Source organism: Lingula anatina, chromosome 1 (genome assembly GCF_051362555.1).
Source record: "Lingula anatina isolate TDL-2025a chromosome 1, LinAna3.0, whole genome shotgun sequence".
NCBI classification, from domain to species: domain Eukaryota; kingdom Metazoa; phylum Brachiopoda; class Lingulata; order Lingulida; family Lingulidae; genus Lingula; species Lingula anatina.
In genome coordinates this window covers 11,972,914-11,986,908 of record NC_141767.1, presented here as the reverse complement: position 1 = coordinate 11,986,908, position 13,995 = coordinate 11,972,914, and the positions used below count along the sequence as shown (strand labels likewise).

At 36.8% G+C, this 13,995-nt stretch overlaps 2 protein-coding genes and 1 long non-coding RNA gene across 3 annotated transcripts; 1 reads left to right on the top strand and 2 right to left on the bottom strand.

The window, feature by feature from the left end:
* Positions 1–145: 145 nt before the first annotated feature.
* On the bottom strand, positions 146–13,993 carry LOC106181823 (uncharacterized). Its single transcript, XM_013566323.2, has 4 exons — positions 13,669–13,993; positions 4,869–5,141; positions 4,504–4,632; positions 146–4,152 (listed from the first exon to the last, which is right to left on the bottom strand). The coding sequence occupies exons 1-4, from the start codon at positions 13,820–13,822 to the stop codon at positions 1,715–1,717; spliced, it is 2,994 nt and encodes a 997-aa protein (XP_013421777.2). The 5' UTR covers positions 13,823–13,993; the 3' UTR covers positions 146–1,714.
* On the top strand, positions 8,180–9,963 carry LOC147763982 (uncharacterized). Its single transcript, XM_087001693.1, has 3 exons — positions 8,180–8,460; positions 8,902–8,957; positions 9,457–9,963. The coding sequence occupies exons 1-3, from the start codon at positions 8,195–8,197 to the stop codon at positions 9,534–9,536; spliced, it is 402 nt and encodes a 133-aa protein (XP_086857819.1). The 5' UTR covers positions 8,180–8,194; the 3' UTR covers positions 9,537–9,963.
* Positions 10,550–13,036, bottom strand: LOC147763981 (uncharacterized). The gene is made up of 3 exons (XR_015332049.1): positions 12,815–13,036; positions 11,809–11,938; positions 10,550–11,107 (listed from the first exon to the last, which is right to left on the bottom strand). It is a non-coding gene; the product is annotated as an uncharacterized LOC147763981 (long non-coding RNA).
* Positions 13,994–13,995: the final 2 nt, after the last annotated feature.

Here is a 13,995-nt window from a genome sequence, read left to right as displayed (position 1 = left end):
TGTTAATCTCTTACCCTGGCTGTGATATAGCAAGTGATTCACTCACTGTTACATTTAATGGCAATAGAAAATTGTTTTGATGTATTAATAGCATTTTGTTTAGATGTATTTTGTGTACGTATATAATAAGGGATGCAACTTGCAGTCAATTTCCATTAATATATTTCCAGTACTTCACTGAAGTAGACATTCCATAAATGTTAAGAATAACTTTGCAAGTGCCTAATAAAACCTGCAACTCCATCATTTGTGCAGCTGAATGTTCCGAAAAAATAGAGACAGTGGAGTTTGTGAGATTGAATAAACCAGATATGGAATCAAGTTGTTTCCATATGGAAAAAAACTTTTGAGTTTCTTCATGATATAAAAAAACAAAAATGACTGCCGCTTTATAAATAAACATCAGTATTATGTGTGACCATTGGCATACAGGCATCTGTGTGCAAAAACAATTTTCTAAACAATTACTACAAAAAATACTTGGCAAAGTCCTATACTAGTTTACTGATAACTTCAACTGGAACTGTCACAAGTAAGAAACTTGACTTGAAACAATTGGACATGATATTGTGGTCATTTTTACCCTAGGGGAATAATCTAAACTATGTTGGTAGTTCAAATTGCTGTGGGGCCCAAGCTGGCAAATTATTTTTAAAGTCAATTTAACTCTTCAAAAAATTAAAGTGCTCTATGTCTAAATAGTATATTTAAATACAGGTTTGAAATCTCTACAACATCAATAATAATATAAATGCATATGGTCCTGCAGTTTTTGACTTAAAGTGGTCATGACCAATATCCCTACCTACTATCAGACAAAAAGCTTTCAATTTAAAACAAATACCAATTTGGGGAGAGATAGCCCCTCTGACAGTAGTTCCAGTACATCTTCCAAACAATCTTTCAAGGGGGTATGCTCCTGAAATTAAAACAATGATCCTTATTTCATCTCTCCTACACTTTGTCAACACCAAAAAAATTAATTTAAAACCCTTGATTTTACTGAACATGAAAATGAGAAAATTTAACTTTCCAAATAAAAGTTCAAAACAGTAATATGTATGTGAATATCTATACCAAATGTCTTTGTTTCCTTCAGTCTAATGTAAAACAGTCAATCTGTCCAGGTTTTAAAATTTACAGAATCTATAAATTAATATTCTTAAAGTTATTTCTGAGGAGAAAATTGGATCACTTTAATTAAGTCCCACGTGCAAAAGATATCTTGAAAAGCCTCTATAACAGCCAGATCTTTTCAGAAATGGTCTGCCATAAAAAACTCATACAATTAGAACTAATTATAATAACCACAAGTAATAAATATTTGACATGATCATGCATGTTGAACTTAAACCTAAACTCATTTCTGGGATGTTTTTAAAATCCTAAACAAATCCCTTCTATCATACATTGCTCACAATGTGTGTCCAAGTTCTCCCAAAGGGACAAAATGACACAATAAAGGAATTGGCAGTGCTTTGATGTCTTTTGTGAATCATTTAAAAAAATTGAACTTAATTTTTACATTGAGGAAGTGTGTAAATAAAGTAAATAGTCATACAAAAACATTTGAAAAAAATGATCAAAATAATGCACAATTGAGTATGTCTTTACACATATGTAATATTTACAGCAATTGGTCAAAATTTGCAAGATATTGGTCATTTTACATTCAACACACTGTATCAAATTAATGCAAAACAAAGTAATGATATTACACATAACTCTTGTGTGGGGGCACAGAAGGTAAACTTCTACGATTCTGAGATATTGTCCTCCCTCTCCTCCCTCTGTCTCCCTTTCCCCTTGGCTCTGTATTAACAGCACTGCCTCTGGGACTCGGGCCCTCTGTGACACTAGGGCGGTCCATATGTGTGCCATGGAGAGAGGTCTCAGAATTAGACCTCTGTAGTGTCAAAACTGGAGTTTCTTGTATCCTCCTTTGGCGTCGACTGTGCTCTGTGGTCTGATCTGCAGTAAATGGTTGATGTTCTGGAGAACCATGAGTTGGTAAACTCTGGTAGTTGAAGTTCCCGGACAACCGTGTTGAATGTCTTTTCTTTTGGCATCCTGGACTAAGAGATTTCCTCCCCGTGGAATGGTCTCGTGACCTGCTCTGTGACCTTGCCCTGTCACCCGAGTTTGCCCTCCTCCTTTCTACAGATCTTGATCTTTGTTGATCAGGAGTGTCTGTGTCCAAAGACTGCACAGTTTCCCGTGTGGACAGAACATCTGGGCTGTCAATAAAACCATACTGCTTGAATTTGGGATTGGGGTCCTTCAGACTTTTCATGTACATTTTAACCAATGGGTTGCCATTATTGACAGATTTGTCACCTGCTGCAGGACTTTCTGCAGCAGCACCATTATGATTGCCAACAATGTCTTTTGTCCCTGCTGAAGACTTTCTTCGAGCTCTGTTTCTTGATTTCTTCTTGGACTTGCCAACTGCTGTTGTGGCATCATGGTTTTGCTTCACCCTTGCCCCATTGTGCTGATTGTCCCTGCGTTCCTCACCCACTATTCCAACTGGACTGTCCCCGTGAGTGTGGTCAACATTGTCCTGGTTACAAAAATTTGCTTTATTATGTAAAAGTTGTGAGTCACTTTGCACAGCTGGTATATGTCTACTAGAGTCAGGTTGCACTCTGAAAGCATCTCCCCTACTCTCATTGGCAATGGCAGGATAAGAGGCATCGGTCTGCAAAGCTGTCATTGCAGTAGCTGCTGCCCCCTGTTGACGGCGTTCCCGCATCTCTCCAGTCTCTGAACATACAGATGCAATAGACATCTGTGAAGTTATGGAATGTGATCGCCCCACACATTTCCTTGTATTTGGTCCATTGGGAGTGAAAACAGCATGCAGTGGGCTTTTCTGGCTGCCTCCCTCTGAAGTAGGAGCTATGGCAAGGGGCACAGCTCTTGGGTTAATCAATCCCAACCTGTCTGATCCTGCTGTTGGTGAAGGTTCTTTAAGGTTGGTCCCAGTATTTCTATCAGGATCAATAGGTCTGAAGATGAAGTCCAATGAATTAGGAGGAAGACTCCTTCTAGCCTGTGTACCAGATGGTGGTTCAGATTCCACAACTTGGAAGGCAGATGCACGAGGAAGCTCCTGCTCATGGTCACAGGAGAAACTCTTCACAAATTGTTTAGGTGAGACTGCCTTCATGACTGGATTGTCATGGCAGTAGCCCCCTACAGCCCCCTCAGGGTCACTTTCCCGCAATATGAGGGATACCCTGGGGCTGTCCCTGTCACGCCACACAATGATCTCATCCTCTCGTTGTTCTATGAAAGCTCTCTGTGGTCCACATTTCTTTTCAGTGGAATCCCCAGAATTACACGAAGTTCTTGATAGAGTACTCTCAGGTCTAATCATTTTTGTATTGTTCTTAGAAGCAACAGGCTCATTGTTTCCTTCTCCATTTTCACTAATATAAGAACTTCTTGGGCTGTCAGAATTTCTTCTTATTTGCAAGTTATCATTTTGCCTAACCATGGAGCTTCTTGTTCCCTTTGGAACATAATCATCAGCAGCACTAGAGGACTGGATCACCATAGGTTCAGCCACAGAGCGTGGAGACATGGTTGGCTCTGAGGCAGCATTGTTTTGCACCTGCACCCTCTCTACTCTGACATTCGGTATCACTACTGGCCCTCTATCTCTTATCACCTGAGAACATTCAGGATTTGACTCAGTGCTTGCATTTGTATTGGACTGTGGAGTTTCAGTAGCACTTGCACAGTTACAAGGTAATGGCAAGGTACTGCTGTTTCCAGCATCATGTTCTCTTCTTGTAGAACTTTCTGATGCAAGTTCCCGAGAGGTGTGTGGATGTTCTCCAGCAGCCTGACCCCTCGCAGCATTTCTACTGATTAGTTCTGCTATGTAACCTGCAGGGGGTACATTAGGCAGCCGCCCAGTCACTGAAGCAGATGGTCTGCTATTTTCTTGACCTAACTGCTGATTAGTATTGGCTATGGTATCATATGCTGGTGGTAGGATGTCTGGAGCTTTCCATGGTGTATATGGTGGTGGTGGTTCCTCGTATGGTGGAAATGCTAAGCCAATATTCACCTCATCGTAGCCTGCCACATATGCTACAGTGTCATCCTCTAGATGGCGCTCACTGCTGGGGCTGTTTAGTCCTAAAATCAATTAAACACTTGCTTAAATTGTGAGAGTACCATTTAACTCCTAATGTTTAATATCTGCTTCAGCTCTTTAAAATTTGTTAAGATGGGTGCTTGATATTCCAGACATTTCTAGTTGACATGTGAACTATCAAACATATGTGTACATGTACGAAAAAGTGTGTGTGTGTGTACTGATGAGTATGGACATGCATAAGTAGTATTGCTACAGAGAACAAACCTTTTAATCCACTGCAGTTTCCAACAACAAAAGCCTCAGGGAGCGATTTTAATAGATTTTTTAGGTGTTCCATCATGCACCTAAGGAGAATGTCTTTAGAACTTTGTTTCAAAACCTGAACTTACTTCTCATCATGACCAGCATGCGTCTCTTCCTGAGTCTATGTATCATGAACAGGAGCAGTGCCAGGATGAGGATTGATGTCAAGGTACTGGCAGCCAAACGTAATCCCAGGTCTGCAGCACTGGCAGCATCTACAATAATAAAGAAAATGAGTGACAAGCTGAAAAAGACATACAATATATATATATATCTGAAAATATTCTGTACAATTTTAATAGTTTAGTAATGTTGATCAAGAAATAAGATCATTGTAATTTAGGTTATATGCATAAAAATTACCCAAGAAAAAGTGAGGTAAAGCCAAATAAATCCACAGCATTAATTAACACAAGTTTCTTTAAAATACATCATTTGAAACACATTTTACCTGCTGTGTTCTCCACATTGGGGACAACATTCCCTCCAGTGCCATTGGTGGCAGGTGGAACAATGGGAGAGACCACACAGACATATTCACAACACTTGCCCTCCACCTCCTCAAACATCTTACACTGTGGTGGGGAGCAACTGGGGGAGGCACACATGGTGGGGAATCCCTTCTCACACACACAAACCATGCAGGGGTCATCCCCCTTAGGGATGTACTGAGATCCCTCCTCCACCTTGTAACCCTGCCAGTCATAGCACCTTGCATCGACGGCTGCAACAGAAGAGAAAAGATAAAAAGTTGAGAAAAGAGCAATGGGTATACATGTCTAGGGCACTAGTGAATAAATGTAAATCAGTCTAATTTCAATATTTTTAGGATAAAAAACCTTGATGATGTTCAAGCATTTTATCATGTTTTGACGTTTATAACTGACAACCTTAACAGTCTATACCAGTAGATTTAGCACTTGCCAACTACACACATTTACAGTATAAAGAGCTGGTACATGCCTTAATATTTTACATCTGAATTACAATATTATGTTCATTTTATGTATACCTTGCATAAAAATTCTACCTTAGCACACAGGTTTATCAAAATGACATTTCCTTCAAACTGTAAAATTTATTATGCCCCCGAGGTGAAAAGTGAACTTCAGAAAGAGACACAAATCCTTTGAATGCATAATTTAAACATGTTAGAGTGCTAATACAGCAAACTGCACACTATACTGCCCTAATACAGCATGGCTTTACTATATACACCACTGCCCCTTTTTTAAGGAATCCTACTTAATAATTTCTATTAACTTTCACAGTTTTCTTGAAAACTATCAAAATTCTCAATGTTTTATAACCTTTGATCTACATCATGCCAGATGTCATTTCCATATGTCTTGTGTAGTACTAAAGATATCTAAATTCTACTCTATGTCCCAAATGAATTTCTAATAGAGAAATCAATGGCTAGGAAAAGACACTTATGGATTAGGTCTGTAAGATCAAATTATTCCAATTGTCCAAGGAACGAGGGGATATAACAAAAGAAGAGTATGCAGCCATATCTATATCACATACAAAATGTAAAGATCAAGACAGACTGACAGCTAGCAGGTTCATAACACTAGACAATTTTAAATCAATGGGTTGGTGGTAGTTACCACAGCAGATATTCATATTTCCAATAAATGTCAATAAACTTTCCACTTCATGCTGCCATACATCATGGCTGTTCATCATTTACAATATTCTCTGGGCTAGAGGCATACTCAGCTTGGTAACAGAGCACCCTGTTCTGTGCTGTTTGGGTAAACACATACCACATAAAGATCATTGTTGCTCTTTTCCTCCCAGAACAGAAACGGTAATGGAAATAAATGGGGAAACCAGATGAGATAATTTCCCTCCCTTTACTGCAAACTTTAAACATATTACTGGAGCCCCAGACAGAGCTAGCTAGTTTATCTATAAGGCTACAAGATAAAAATATCCCTGACTCTACACAAAACTCTGTTCACATCACACACAGAGAAAAAAGACCCTTTTAACTGGGAAAAGATCCATTCAGAATCAAAACAAGATCCTGGTTTTATGCCATTAAAAAACAAAAGTTTTACTGTATAAAGCTCCATTGTTTCCAAAAAAAGACCCACCCAATTTTGATATTGCTGGCGACAGACCTGGCTAAAAAGCTTTCACAGAACTATCAGACATCAAAGGTGGATCTGATTCTGAGAAACATTTTTCATTATTGATTTTTCTTGTCCAAATGACTATGGAATGCTCTGTTGTACATAAACCTGAACATGCCTTCTAGTTTAAGCTGATTCCAAAGAAAGTTTTATATACAAACATTGTGAGCACACTTAATAGCCCAAGAAAGTGAGAAAATATAAAAATAGGCATTTATCACACATTTCAAGAGACTTTATTGATTTTTTCAGATATGATTCTAATTACTAGCACTGCTGTCTTGGGAGACTTGTGTGCTTTTTATAAATTTATTAAGATCCTGTGTCAACAAACTTGTCAGATATTCAATATTGGTTACAGCCCTAGTGAATTCAAATGACAGATTTTGTCCAAAGAAATGCTGCATTTCTATCCCAATAGCTTATGAATGATCAAAGCAAACACTTTTGTATTTTCCTCTTCACATGTTCCAATCCATAGAAAAAGGCTTGGGGTGTTTTTTGGCAGTACAATATAGTTAAATTGGAGGGTATCTCAAATTTTCTTTGAGAGTGGGAGTTTGTAGGTTACAAATCACTAAAACCATCTCCACAACATATCATGTTAACAATACAATGAAAAGTAGAGCCAAAGTAAAAAATCACATGTTTCATTGCAGTAATAATCTTTTTAAACCTCTCATTTGGCATCTTTTAAATGCAATGCTGAAAATAAACTTATTTCTCTGTGCTAATGGCTCAAATGTTGTCTTAGTTAAATATCAGTATCTTAGTTATGTTGGGAAAAAACCACAAAATATTTGCATAGGGTGAAAACCTTACAGTACATGCCTCACAGCATCCATCACAATTCTTGTTTTTACATATTTAATGCAAAATCAGCAACTTTCTAAAACTCCTCACGTAATTATCACGTAATAATCCTACATGTTTGACAAAATGACATCCAAATCTTCACTTTCACTTTAAGAGAAATTATAGATAAAAGGATTTTAATGGCCTTGAAATCTTTTATTTTCTTTTTAAATTCAAAAGAAATTTTTATGACTTAACACACCTCACATTTTTTTATTTATGAAATGACTAACCTATCCAAAATAACACTTAAACATGACATAAAATAAGAAAGTAATGCAAATAATAGTAACAGTCATGTTTAGTATTTTTAAGTAAAAACTTGACTCAATATAATGGTGACTAATTAGTACTAGAAAGTACCACCAAAATCTGTTGAGACCCCTGGGAAAATTTTTTCACAGCATTTTATGTCAATATCTTGTACACTATCTATATATGTCAAAATTAATTTCCCCTAAGCACTGATAAGTGATTTCAAACAAAGCAAGAATATGACTGGAACATGGCCTCTGAGCAAATTAAAGGATGGTAAGTTAACTCAGTTTATAGACAGAAAGCATGATATAACATTGAAAAAAAAAATTATGTATATAAAAAAAAAATTTATGTGTAAAAAAAAAAGGTATTTTTTCATGACAAAGTTATTTTGAAGAAGACTGTATTTTCATGCACACACCTCAGACCAGAATGTAAAAAGCTTCATAATATATAATGCATCTTGCTGCTATTTTGCTTAAAGGGACAAAAAATAGGATTAAAAACGCCTTTTTAGTGCATGGATTGCTTCTTTTTTAACTTATCTGAGAACAATTGCTATGGGGAAAGCATAAAATGGCAGGTAAATGGCCTTAATCAATATCGAAAAAAAGAATCATATTCACCGTCCACTTTCGAACCCCGGGCGTCAGCCATCTTGACACAGTTTGAAATAACGCGGCTTCTCGACTCAGATACGAGATGTAAACAATGCAGACAGCATGTCGTTTCGAAGGTGAGCGTGGACGTGAAGGAGAAGAGGAATTGCTCACCGAATCTTTGCAGGTAAGCGAGTTATATTTACCAAAAGTACTTTAAAATGGGAAGATGGCAGTGGAAATCAAAATGTCTGGCAGAGGAAGTTAAAAAGCGTAGATAACTGCTAATAATTAACGTTTCCTCGGGTAACGCACTCGCAGCCAAATCACTCGCACTGGGTACGTACTACTAGTTATATGAAGCGAGATAGTGCACTTTACCCCTGAGGTGTATCGATAGTTCTGTCAAGCAGGAGGAATACCCTTTTCTGCTCAATGTGGTCATCTACCAGTACTTACAGACTAACCTCACACCATATTCTCGCAGGGGAATCTCATGAGATATACAATGTAACTCGAGTACTAGTGGGGTTAGAGGGTGTTCTTTGTACGGCACGTAACTACGTTAGCTTATTTGTAAATTTAATAATATTGTCAATGAATATGATTATAAGGAATGATTTTTTAGCCTTTCAGAGGAGGAATTGGGTGATACACCCCTTCAAGCACGAGTGAAGAGATCAGGTATGTTAATAATTTTAGCAGTATAACATGGGCGGATCCAGGATTATTTGAAAGGGGGGGGGGGGGGTCCGCGGATGCAAAGCCGACCCCCCCTAGTTGGCGTGGGGTCCTGGGCCTGCTTAAAACTTTGGTATTTTAGAGGGTGAACAGTGGCATTTGGTACGGTTTAGCACTTTACTGTAGTAAATTAGCTAGTCAAATTTCTAATTCCAAGTGGGGAATATTAGTGTGATTTTTTTACATCAGTTCTTTGAAACCATGTGTGGTTATGTTATTTCTTCTTGTGGCCTTTATGATTTAATGCAGCTGCAGATATTTAAATTTAATTTTTTTTTTTTTTTTTTTTGCCATAATCAGACTTGCTTCTTTATAATAAGCTGGTTATCATGTAGTGATCATGCCCTCTAATTTGTTGATTTTTGTTAAAGAATAGTGCTGTTATGATAATATCAATACATTTTTTTCTTTATAACCATTTTATGTAATTTTACTATTACAGTGCCTCAAGTTATGTCTGGAAAACTCATACCAGGAAGCACTCCAATCTTACAATACTGCATCACTTCAATGTCGGTGTGACAAGTTGTGTAAAAGACTGCTACAAAAAATTTGCAGCGATGACCACATGATCCACCACCTTTTACCAAAACCGAGTGAACAGTTTTATATTATAATGCCCATGTACATGTATTTAAAGTGACAAGACTGAGATCAGCGAGAGCCTCAAGGCCTTTATTTTCTGTGCATTGTCAACTCTTCAATAATTTTATAATTTTGTCAAATACATCCAAAGATTCAATTCTAATGCAATACTTGAAAACTTTTTTAGAATATATTTTAATGTCGAACACATTTTTCTAAGAACTAGCCCTTTAGTAAATTAACATGTACTATCCAACTGTTATTATTAATTAACATATTGTTATGTACAAAGCATAAGCTGCAGTATCAATGTAGCATTAACTGGGTAGAGATTATGAATGAAATAAAAGTTTAAATATTGAAACATCTTTTATTTATATTTGGCAAAAATACAAGAATAAACAAAGTTTGCTACATAAGTTTGGAATTTGGCCAAATCATCTTTATTATTACCTATTACATGTAATGAATAAGACATACACAGATTCTGTAAGCTAGAATGCATAATTATTTTCATACTCATTAATGCCATCTTCATAAATAAGCCTTCTATTCAAGCATTCACAAACTTTCACATTGTGCAGTACACATTATAGTATGATAACATTTTTGAGAGAGACTTATTAATAGCCAGGCTATCATGTTAAGAGTCTGATGTACATGCAGACCCATGAGGATTGCAGATCAACAAATTATCCCCCTCTCTGTCAGTGTATTGACTCATGTGAGCTGACACAAAAGTCTCCATGCAAAGGGATGTGTCATAAGAAAGGACCAACCCAACTTACACAAACATAAATTGTTTCATCAGTAAGATATTCACACATACTTTTCCAAGATGTGCAGGGAATAAATAGAAAGGTTTAAATATTTCTTTAAAAAATACAGGCATGGCTTCCCTGCATGAATTCTAAATAATGGCTGAGTGGAGAATTGAATACAGGCACAAGTGTTCACTCAAACCATTTTTGTAGGTCTTAAAAGAAATGACATGCAGTCATTTGCCAAATACAGAATTTTATGCTGTAACAAAGTCACAAAACTGCAACTGGTGATCTTACAAAATCTAACAACACACTGGTTTAAAATCAAGTTGAAATCACAATATGCCACCAGTACCATATTCCATAATACATTTGATGTCATTTAGATTTAAGAAGTAAATGCTGGACCAAAATGGTTTATTCTCAATATCAGGCATATGACTTAGGTTTGGGAGGAAAGACCACCTTGATTTCCAATCTGTCTGCATTATAGCATACATGTAAGTGCTAGATGGTTTGAAGTCAGCAGATTATGCTTTGTCACATTGGCAAGATGAGTTCACTGAATATATCCTGTAAGCAGCACTCGAAAGTCAGGAAAAGTCTCTCACTATCCAACTCGTCCCCGCTTTGGACCCTCAAGAAAAGTTCCTCTTTTTTTGGTGGAGAGCCATGGAGTTCCTCTTCCATGTAAAAAACTCTTCTTCAGGACATCATAGTGGCAGTTGCTCATAACCTTTAGGTCTAAAAAAGCAAATCAAAATAATAATAATAATAATATATTAAGATTGCAACTCAGTGGGTTGAAGTTGTACATAGTGTTAAGAAAATTATAATGAAAATAAAGTGAATATTTGCTTGAATAAAACTGAGTTAAAAGACTGCTAATTGAACTTTAAAATTATTGTACTTAGGATAAAAGACAAAATACTATTGGAAATTTAAAAGTGCATACGGAATAAAAGAGCATCAGAATCTGTCGGTCTTAAATTGTGGCACTTTGTTACTATTGTTTGATCTTAAAAGACGATTGGATTGATCAATAAAGATGTGATTCAGTTTGTCAGAGGATTCAGTTATTTTGTAAAAGAAAGTTTTGCACAGATCTCTTCGTTTATCTAAAGTACACATATGCCAGGTTCAGGGTTTCATCATAGTATAGGTCAGGGAAAATAATCTTCAAAGCACTAGTTTGGTCAGTCTCTTAGAGTTTGCATTGCTCTATAGTTAGTCCTGGATGCCACACAGGGCAGGCATATTCTAGAATTGAGTGCACAATACTTTGGTAAAGCTTAGCTCGTTTCAGTTGACGGAGGAAATAGAGTCTTGCATTATGTTTACATTATGTATCGCCAATTTGGAAAAAAATTTGATAAAAGAGAAATCATGCACCTATATGCCTAATATATGAGGAGTGAATATCAGCTTATTAAAATTCTGCTTACTCTAAAGACATGTTTTAGTCCCATGTTGGATCATCAGGATCCTTTAATTCCCTCTTCTTCAGCATCTTCCTCCTCTTCCATCTGCACTTATTCCAGTTCAGGCATACCATAGGAAAAAGTTACCTTGATACTGCAACCAAAAAAAAAAAAAAAGCAACAGTACATAAAATAAGATAATCGAGTTTGAGAAAAATTATGTAAAAACATAACTGAAATAAGTATAAATGCCATTTTTCTCAATTTGATCACCTTAAATTATCTAGACTGTCATCTTCAACTGCACTAGTATTAACTACAACTTAATTTTGAAGTTTCTTGATCACTTCATATTGGTTTAATCTCCGAAATACTGGTTGGAAGTTAAAATTGTATGATATAAATTATTACTCTGGACTATTTAATACATTAGAGAGATGTACCAAACATATAAACATGCAATATCCCCTTTCTGATTTATTTATTTTTAATGTAAAAAGGAGACAAATTGTCTTTAAAATATAAAATCAAAATACTACTATTTATTTTCACTTATAGTTGACATGCCATTTAACATTGGGTTAAACTTAGATACAATAACAGCTTCTGCACATTCATTTTGGGATTTAGATGCCTAAAGAAATAGCATCTTTGTCATATGTCTTAATTACTGTGGTATGCCTAGATGTTAGAGGCACAAGAATGTGCCCTCGGTAAGTCAAAAATTCGCCCCGGTCATTGTAATGTACATGTAATGAGACTAGTATCTCCCACCGTGTCCGTTTTTATTTAAACTTTCTTTGCTCTATAAACTAACCCAAACCCTGTCAGAGTCGACATATGAGCAACACTTGCAATTTCTGTCATCGATACCACTCATATTAGTTACAATTTCATGGCATATTTTGACAGTCGAGCCTGACAATCGTTAAGATATACAACGAACACACGTAAATAAACATAAATCTCTGTGCTTAATAAATATTTTCACTGGTGTCTTATCTCAAAGATTATTGTAAATGGTACTCACAAATCCAGTAAATACTTCGCGGCCAGGCCATTCTTCGTATCCATGGCCACCCAAGCGTGCACGTTTTCATCTGCCTTCTTCCTCGCCGGTGTTTATTGTTTGCCTGTCGTACATTTGCTGATACACTGTTTTACGCATGTTTTTTGTAAAGGCTGTTTCTTTTTTTTTTTTTTATCTGTCTTCGCTTCTTCGAAGGACTCCCAGCATAACTGAGCCTCCTGTTTCACGTTGTCCTTTCCCGGCAGCTTGAACTGGTTTTAACTAGGTCGCATTTACGAGAATCTCGCGAGATCCGGAAGTCTAGAGAGCTCAATGATGAAAATGGAGGTGGTTGTTGGTAAACCTCCGCTTAAGCGGAGGTTTTCTTTTTATTGTATTTTCCAAAAATGTTACAGAGCGATGGCGAGTGCCGGGAATGATAGATTAAAGGTTGGTAAATCGCGGAAAAGTAGTGTTAACCTCGGGATAAATCAGGATAAATCAATTTTGGCGCGAAAATCCTCTTTTGTGTCCTTTTAAGCAGAAAATAAATAACCTCCACAATGTCATAATATCACGAGACATATTCACAAATAAAAAGTGCTTAGAAATATAAATCTAGGTACACTGTACACATTCAAAAGATACCAGCCACCAGCCATCATTGAGCAATTTGAAAGGTAACTGGCAGCACAAGTGCAAGTGGGTCGATGAACAGACAGTAAGTATTATGAATAAATGTTTATATGCAAAGGTATATTTTAACATTAATGAGGGGGGGGATAAAACATTACAAAGAAATGCTCTGTTGACACTGTTGACAGCCAGGATATTACTGCGCGGCAATGCAAAAAGAAGGTATAAGAACAACTTACCAGCTGCAGGTCTTGGAACCAAAACAAAGATCGCCAGCACAAAAGAAAACCACTGTGAACATGATGTCAGCAAAAAAGACATGCCAACGATACTAGGACCAGGCCCTGTCAGGTGCTCTGCCGGCCTCTCCCTTCGTTCGTCCGCTCGCCTCATGTCGTTCGTTGTCGTTCGCTACATTGTTCTAATATTTTCCTAAGACACTTGGGGTCACGAATTTGCAAAAGTGCGTCTAATTTTACCTCATTTTGGCAAGAAAAAAAACAGGTGTCCGTGAATGTTTCACTACATTCCTAAACAAATATGGCAACCTCTCTATTGGTAAGGTC

What these genes read in the sequence shown, in the direction of transcription:
- LOC106181823 (XM_013566323.2), bottom strand. Translation starts at nt 13,822, where the DNA reads ATGAGGCGAGCGGACGAACGAAGGGAGAGGCCGGCAGAGCACCTGACA. An exon ending in GGTTCCAAGACCTGCAGCTG is followed by an intron (nt 5,142 to 13,668) that starts GTAAGTTGTTCT and finishes CTTCTGTTGCAG; the next exon opens with CCGTCGATGCAAGGTGCTAT. An exon ending in CAATGTGGAGAACACAGCAG is followed by an intron (nt 4,633 to 4,868) that starts GTAAAATGTGTT and finishes TTATTATTGTAG; the next exon opens with ATGCTGCCAGTGCTGCAGAC.
- LOC147763982 (XM_087001693.1), top strand. Translation starts at nt 8,195, where the DNA reads ATGGATTGCTTCTTTTTTAACTTATCTGAGAACAATTGCTATGGGGAA. An exon ending in TGCTCACCGAATCTTTGCAG is followed by an intron (nt 8,461 to 8,901) that starts GTAAGCGAGTTA and finishes ATGATTTTTTAG; the next exon opens with CCTTTCAGAGGAGGAATTGG. An exon ending in AGCACGAGTGAAGAGATCAG is followed by an intron (nt 8,958 to 9,456) that starts GTATGTTAATAA and finishes TTACTATTACAG; the next exon opens with TGCCTCAAGTTATGTCTGGA.